This window comes from Chelonoidis abingdonii, chromosome 3, assembly GCF_003597395.2.
Source record: "Chelonoidis abingdonii isolate Lonesome George chromosome 3, CheloAbing_2.0, whole genome shotgun sequence".
NCBI classification, from domain to species: Eukaryota; Metazoa; Chordata; order Testudines; family Testudinidae; genus Chelonoidis; species Chelonoidis abingdonii.
Window position 1 is genome coordinate 211,584,797 of NC_133771.1, and position 8,101 is coordinate 211,592,897.

At 46.4% G+C, this 8,101-nt stretch overlaps 1 protein-coding gene across 2 annotated transcripts in view; it reads left to right on the forward strand.

The window, feature by feature from the left end:
* MGME1 (mitochondrial genome maintenance exonuclease 1) overlaps nucleotides 1-6,679 on the forward strand; it is a 13,275-nt gene extending 6,596 nt beyond the window's left edge. For both annotated transcript variants that reach the window (XM_032795875.2, XM_032795874.2), the window contains exons 3-5: nucleotides 2,999-3,221; nucleotides 3,843-3,975; nucleotides 5,302-6,679. In XM_032795875.2, the coding sequence (XP_032651766.1) occupies nucleotides 2,999-3,221; nucleotides 3,843-3,975; nucleotides 5,302-5,463 (518 nt within the window). In that variant the 3' untranslated portion in view covers nucleotides 5,464-6,679. The remainder of the gene's footprint in view (nucleotides 1-2,998; nucleotides 3,222-3,842; nucleotides 3,976-5,301) is intronic.
* The last annotated feature ends 1,422 nt before the right edge of the window (nucleotides 6,680-8,101 follow it).

Sequence of the window (8,101 nt, forward strand, 5' to 3'; positions counted from 1 at the left end):
TGTAGGGTTAGGGTTCTTATGGGTAGGGCTTCCCGCCCTAGGGTTAGGGTTCCCAAGGGTAGGGCACTTGGAGCTAGGGTTAGGGTTCCTGTGGGAAGGGCACTTGGAGCTAGGGTTAGGGTTCCTGTGGGAAGGGCACTTGGAGCTAGAGTTAGGGTTCCTATGGGTAGGGCTTCCCGCCCTAAGATTATAGTTCCTAAGGGTACAGTACTTGGAGCTAGGGTTAGGGTTCCTATAGGTAGGACTTCCAGTCCTAGGATTAGAGTTTCTAAGTGTAGGGCACTTGGAGCTGAGGTTAGGGTTCCTATGGGTAGGGCTTCTCGCCCTAGGGTTAGGGTTCCTAAGGGTATGGCACTTGAAGCTAGGGTTAGGGTTCCTATGAGTAGGGAACTTCAAGCTAGGGTTAGGGTTCCTATAGGTAGGGCTTCCCGCCCTAGGGTTAGAGTTCCTAAGGGTAGGGCACTTGGAGCTAGAGTTAGCGTTCCTGTGGGTAGGGAACTTGGAGCTAGGGTTAGGGTTCCTATGGGTTAGGGCACTTGGAGCTAGGGTTAGGGTTCCTATGGGTAGGGCACATGGAGCTAGGGTTAGGGTTCTTATAGGTAGGGCTTCCCGCCCTAGGGTTGTGGTTCCTAAAGGTAAGGTACTTGGAGCTAGGGTTAGGGTTCCTATGGGTAGGGCGCCCTGCCCTGGGGTTGTGGTTCGTATGGGTAGGGCACTTGGAGCTACGGTTAGAGTTCCTATTGGTACAGCTTCTACCCTAGGGTTAGGGTTTCTAAGGATAGGACACTTGGAACTACAGTTCGGGTTCCTGTGGGTAGGGAACTAGGAGCTAGGGTTAGGGCTGTAGGTAGGGCTTCCTGCCCTATGGTTAGGGTTCCTATGGGTAGAGTACTTGGAGCTAGGGTTAGGGTTTCTAAGGGTAGGGCACTTGGAGCTAGGGTTAGGGTTCCTATGGGTATGGCTTCCCACCCTAGGGTTAGGGTTTCTAAGGGTAGGGCACTTGGAGCTAGGGTTAGGGTTCCTATGGGTAGGGCTTCCCGCCCTAGGGTTAGGGTTCCTAACGGTAAGTCACTTGGAGTTAGGGTTAGGGTTCCTGTGGGTAGAGAACTTGGAGCTAGGGTTAAGGTTCCTATCGGTAGGGCGCCCCTCCTTAGGGTTAGGGTTCCTAAGGGTAGGGAACTTGGAGCTAGGATTAGGGTTCCTATCGATAGGGCACCCTGTCCTAGGGTTAGAATTCCTGTGGATAGGGCACGTGGACCTAAGGTTAGGGTTCCTATAGGTAGAGCTTCCCGCCCTAGGTTTGTGGTTCCTAAGAGTAGGGTACTTAGAGCTAGGGTTAGGGCTCCTATGGGTAGAGCACTTGGAGCTACTTTTAGGGTTCCTATGGGTACAGCTTCCTGCCTTAGGGTTAGGTTTCCTGAGGGTAGAGCACTTGGAACTAGGGTTGGGGTTCCTATGTGTAGGGTTAGGGTTCCTATGGGTAGGGCACTTGGAGGTAAGGTTAGGGCTCCTATGGATAGGGCTTCCCACCCTAGAGTTGTGGTTCCTAAGGGTAGGGTGCTTGGAGCTTGGTTTAGGGTTCCTATTGGTAGAGCTTCCTGCCCTAGGGTTAGGGTTCCTAAACATAGTGCACTTGGAGCTAGGGTTAGGGTTCCTATAGGTAGGGCTTCCCTCCCTAGGGTTAGGGTTCCTATCGGTAGGGCACTCCGCCCTAGGGTTAGGGTTCCTGTCAGTAGGGCTTCCTGCCCTGGGGTTAGGGTTCCTAAGGGCAGGGCACTTGGAGCTAGGGTTAGGGTTCCTTTGGGTAGGGCTTCCTGCCCTAGGATTAGGGTTCCTATGGGTAGGGCACTTGGAGCTAGGGGTAGGGTTCTTATGGATATGGCTTCCCACACTAGGAGTGTGGTTTCTAAGGATAGGGTACTTGGAGCTAGAGTTAGGGTTCCTAAGGGTGGGGCACTTGGAGCTAGGGTTTGGGTTCCTATAGGTAGGGCTTCCCCCGCTAGGATTAAGGTTCCTAAGGGTAGGGCATTTGGAGCTAGGGTTAGGGTTCCTATGGGTAGGGCTTCCTGCCCTAGGGGTAGGGTTCTTAAGGGTGGGGCACTTGTAGCTAGGGTTTGGGTTCCTATAGGTAGGGCTTCCCCCGCTAGGGTTAGGGTTCCTAAGGGTAGGGCATTTGGAGCTAGGGTTAGAGTTCCTATGGGTAGGGCTTCCTGCCCTAGGGTTAGGGTTCCTAAGGGTAGGGCACTTGGATTTATGGTTAGGGTTCCTATGGGTATGGCACCCTGCTCTAGGGTAGGTTTCCTAAGCAGGGCCGGCTTTAGGCCAATTCCCTCGAATCGGTCCGCGCGCCCAATAGGGCCCCGCGCTCAGTGAGAATTTCTTCCCTGGCTAGAGGCCCCTTTTTAATTTTTACTCACCTGGCGGCGCTCTGGTTGTTCAGCAGCACTTCGTCAGTGGGTTCTTTGCTTGTTCTGGGTGTTCAGTGGCTCTTCGGCGACGGGTCCTTCAGTGCTGCCAAAGATCTGGAGCAAGTGAAGGACCCGCCACCTAAGTGCCGCCGAAGACTCAGAGCACCGCCCGGTGAGTATAAGCCCGTGTTTTTTTTACTGTTGTGGTTTGTTCTGTTTTTTTTGTCTTCCCTGCCAGGGCCCCATCGATACTGTTCGAATTGGGCACCGAACTTCCTAAAGCCGGCTCTGTATGGCAAATATGTTTGACTAAAGAATAAATAACCACATCGTAAATTGCTCCTGGACAATTTGTGAATACAGAGGCTAATTTAGATTAATAACTTAAATAATTCCATTATTTGTTCCCTTCCCCTTCCTATACCCTTGAAGCTGTTTCAGCACCGAAATTGGGCTGATTTTAGAGTCTGATTTTTAGATAAGCTAAGCTGATTTTATAGTAGTTTTTAAAATATGTATTTATCCCATATATGAGCATTGCTTATTAAGAAAGGGGTTTTAAAGATCGTTTTTTCTGTCATCTTTCATAGACCTTTTCCTTCAAGGAAAACTGTTCCATGCAGCTTTGGAATCTGTCTTTTTGTCTGAAGAGGTTCCGTTGAAGGAGCAGGAAAAAGATGCTACTGTCTCTGGCTACTTAGCAAGTGTGCAGCATGTCCTGAGAGACATCAGTGGAGTCAAAGCTCTTGAAAGTGCGGTTCATCATGAGACTCTTCACTATTCAGGCCTTGTAGATTGTGTGGCTGAGTATCGGTGAGATGCTGATTCTCCTATTATATCCCACTGTGTTTTATATGACTGGTGACCAAACAGCTGGCTTGTGGGCCAGATCTGGCCTGTTTGATGTTATGTGACTCAGATGGTAGGACACATCAAGTAGCAGCTGAGAGGTTGAGTGGACTGGGAGAGGAAGCCAGAGAGACTGTGGAGCTGAAGAAGCATCAAAACAACAGCAGCAGGGATGGAACAGGGGAGGTCAGGCAGGTTGAGGATGAGAAATAGGGATGGGAGGAGAACAACAGGGGAGATCACAGATTGCCCTGCTAACAGCAGTGCTGCTCTTCTTTTAGCGAGTAACCTCTGCACGCCACTCACTGGAGCATCACGTTAGTGCGAAAGGGCTAAGTGAACCAAAGTGGTGTCATCTACAACTGCCACTGGTATTTGTACTTATTGGTCCCTGGATCTGATTGAGCCTGTGCAGGAGGAGTTCATAACTCAGGCTGGCACCTGCAGTGTAATAATTACAAGTGACACCTCATCAGCAGGAAACAGGAGAAACAGAGTAAAGTGCGTGACTTACGTGTCTGATGTCATGTTTTGTCATTAGCACTAAGTTTTACTAAAATACTCCCCTTTTGCTTGGTTTTACAGAGGCCAGTTATGTGTCATTGACTGGAAGACTTCAGAGAAATCAAAGCCGTATCTCCGGAACACATTTGACAACCCACTACAGGTTGCAGCGTATACCGGAGCCATAAACCATGATGCTAATTATGACTTCCAGGTCAGTAGGCCTACTGCCTGCTGAGACAAGCAGGAGTGCTCAAATCAACTTCATTTTTCCCCACTCATGTCCTTTAGTCACCCCCTATCCAGTATAGAACTGCAGCTAGCATTTACACGCTTGTACCTGTCCCAGCCTAAGCTAATTCCACCCTCATTGCTGCTCCTGCTGCCTCCCTTGGCCCGCAGTATGTCGTCAGGGTACTTAAGGAACTTTCCACTCATCAGGCCCTTAGCTAATGGCACAGCTATTGAGAAGTGCTGAGCTCCAAATCTCCAACTGAACTCAGTGAGAGCTACAGGTGCATGGCCCTACAGAAAGTCAGACCCTAATGTAGCAAGCCAGCTTACAGTGAGAACATAGCATCTCGGCAATGCATAGCAGGGGAGAAGAACCATCCAGCTCCATGCTGCTTTGTGTGAGCGTGCCATGTGAAAGGGGAGGAGAGGAATCAAACTCAAGAGCAGGCAGACAAGGAAATGAGCTAGCAACAAGCACCCTTGATTGCCTCTGTCCACTGGCAATTGAATGGATGTGGTTAAATGCTCTCCTTAAACCATCCGGGAACATTACTCTGTTCCTTAGTGGTGAAGGGAAGTGGTGCCCATTACTCAACAGCTGAGGAAGGGATGTGTGTTTATAGACTCTAAAGAGGGTCTGCTTGGCCTGAAGGAAGGCAGTTCCTGATTTGGAGAGGGAAGATTAAAGCAGGAGAAAATGAGAGGATACCCAAGGCCCTGTTGAGGATTTTCTAGGAATGGAAAGAAACAGCTCAGTTAAGCTGAGCACATGTATAATGCTATGGCAGGATCATTTCATGGAGAAATATAGGAAGTAGCTACATCGTTCTGTTCCTTTAAAAAAAAAAATGGCTCTGATAACAGGCCAATGATATCACTTGATTCTTCACTGTTAACTTTTTATGTTGTTTTATCTGACAAGTCTGTTAGGTAGTGGAACATGCAGAAGTAACCGTTTCCTTACAGCCTGATTTGCTGAATGGCATGGGCCTGAATCTGTATTGGTACAGGCAAAAATCTACTCAGTCAGTGGGAATTTTGTCAATGTCCAGAACACAGGATTAGACCCTTAAGGCCTGATATGCAGGATTGCTGAACACCTACAATTCCAAGTCAGTGGGCACTCCATACCTTGGGAAACCGGGCTCCTAGTGCTTTATTGTGAATAACATTGCTTAGTAAAGTTAGTGGTTTTTATTTTATCTTTACATTGATCTACATGGTGAAAATGCAATTTAATCTTTGGAATGGTCAACTGAACCTGCATATTGATATTGCACTACTGATGTCATGCTTTTCATTGCAGGTTAATTGTGGCCTCATTGTGGTTTCTTATAAAGATGGCTCCCCTGCACATCCACATTTCATGGACTCAGATCTGTGCTCTCAGTATTGGAACAAATGGCTACTGCGCCTTGAAGAGTACACAGAGAAGGAAAAAAACAATAATGCAATTGAGACAAGTTAGAGGGGTGTAGTCTGAGCACAGAAGCGAAGCAGGAAGTTCTGAATTTTAATCTAGTCTCCGATACTGACCCTCTTTGACCTTGGACAAATCACTTAATATCTCTGCCTCAGTGTACCATTTGTAAATTGGGTCTAATAGTTGCCTGCCTTACAGAGGTGCAAAGAGGATTTAATGGGCCAACTTAAATTGGGCTGATATTTACATTTTGCAACAAGCTTTTATAAAACCTGAAATCAATAGAAGTGTTCCCACAATTAAAGAAAAAATCCAGTTAAAAGTTTATGTAAGCAAAGTATCGCACTCTTGCGGTGTTTGAAACCTAACCCTTGCTGAACTGACAACAAGAAAGTGAAATTGACTCTGAATGAAAGCAAAACTTGCATTGTCAGAGCTGAGTGAAATGCAAATAATAAAGAGCATAAGTAAGGACAAGTAGACTGGATTTTAAACATTTCAGCTCTTGTTAATCTCTCATCTGTTTACAACATGTGATTTTTATGTTGACAGTGTCCCTCTGAAGCCGGAAAAACTGCAAGTGCTAAGAATTCTAACTAAACCTGCATTAAGCAGTCACTCAGGATGTTAAGACAAATTGGTTGCTTTTGCAGAAGTGGCCCCCAGAAGAGGAGCAGAAATGTCATTGGCATAGCTGAAGACTACCCGTAAGAGCCCCCTAAGACAAGAGTGGACTCTCTCTCATACAGGTTTCTCTGCCTTAGTACAAAGCTGGGTCTCTCCCATAAAGCAAAGTGAGAATGACACTGAGGCTTTGTACCTTAGGCCCCAGTTGGGCAATAAGTCCCATGCAAAGACTCTTGTGCCAACACAGCTCCACTGATTTCACTGGGGTGTTGCATAGATTAAGGAGGCCCACCCATGCAGAACTAACTGCAGGATCAGAACTTTGGGATGTATATTGGTGACAGTATATTTTTCAGAAGCCTTACTTTGTGATTTTGAAATTTAAGAACTGAACACTGATGCCAGTTCTTAAATAAACAAGTAAAAACGGCAACCATATCCTTCATGGACTACAAAGGTATCTTGCTTTCTGTTGACTATGTTAAGTTGACTAAACAACAAGTTTTTCAATTAATAATTAGTCCTAAAATACAGGAGTCACATTTGAGACTCATTTCATAAAAACGAGGTTGTAAGAAGAGACGGTAACAAGATAGTGTTGTAAATCTTGAATAAACACTGAGCGTTTCTTAGGTGGTGTGGCTTTGTGTATGTCAACTTTTCTTATTTGTTTCATTCCTTTGAATCATACACTTGAGCTTTTCTTGTCATCACTCAGGATTATGTATTTAAGTACAGCTGATCTATAATTTAAAGACTACCAACCAGACAGTACCTGAAAAGGACTGAACAGGTTTGCTTTTGAACAGAAGAAGGGCCATGTTGGGTCTGACTCATAATTCAGCGGTTCTCAACTGTCGGTCAGGACCCCAAAATGGGTCACAACCCTGTTCAGGCTGAAGCTGAAACCCAACACCCAGGGCCGAAGCCCGAGGGCTTCAGGTTATAGGCACCCTGCCTGAGACTGAAGCCCTTGGGATTCTGCTGTGGGCGTCCCCTCCCCCCCCCCCCCCGGGCCAGTGGGGCTTAGGTGGGCTTAGGCTTCAGTCCCCCCTTCTGGGGTCTTGTAGTAATTTTTGTTGTCAGAAGGGGGTTGCAGTACAATGAAGTTTGAGAACCCCTGAATTGTAGCCTAATATCCTGTCTTCCAACACTGACCAGTGCCAGACACTTCAGAGTAAATGAACAGGACAATTATCAAGTGATCCATCCCCTTATCTTGTTACCAGTTACTGATCTATGAGATGACCTTCCTTCTTATCCAATGACTGCTTACTTTGCTTAAGAGATTTTGGTGTGCGATCTTGTCAAAGCTGTTCTGAAAGTCCTAGTATACAATGTCAACTAGATCACTCTTGTTGATGCCATTAAAGAATTCTAATAGACTGATGAGGCATGATTTTCCTTTACAAAAGCCCTGTTCATATAGGTGTATGATAATTCTGTTCTTTACTATAGTTTCAACCACTGTGCCTAGTACAGGCTGTTAAGACTAACTTCAGTAAGTGCCAAGATCACCTCTAGAGCCTTTTTTTATAATCAGTTTTACATGATCTGTCCTCCAGGCATCTGGTATAGAGGCTGATTTAAACAAAGGATTACATACCACAGCTGGTAGTTTTGCAATTTCATATTTGAGTTCCTTCATAACTTTTGGGTGAATCCCATCAGGTCCTCGTGGCTTACTACTGTTTAATTTATCAGTTTGTTTCAAAACCACCTCTGATACCTCAATCTGGGACAGTTCATAGGTGCTGGAACTACAGGTGTTGCTGCACCCCTCTGGTTTGAAGTGGTTTCCATCATATGCAAGGTTTACAGTTTGATTCAGTGGCTCTCAGCATCCCCACTATAAAAATTGTTCCAGCACCCTGGGACTGTTCCTCAGATTTGTCACCTAACAAGAATGGCTCAAGTGTGGGAATTTCCCTCACATCCTCTGCGGTGAAGACTGATACAAAGAACTTATTTAGGTGCTGTGCAACAGCGTTATCTTCCTTGAGTGCTCCTTTAGCACTTTGATTGTCCAGTAGCCCCACTGACTGTTTGACAGGCT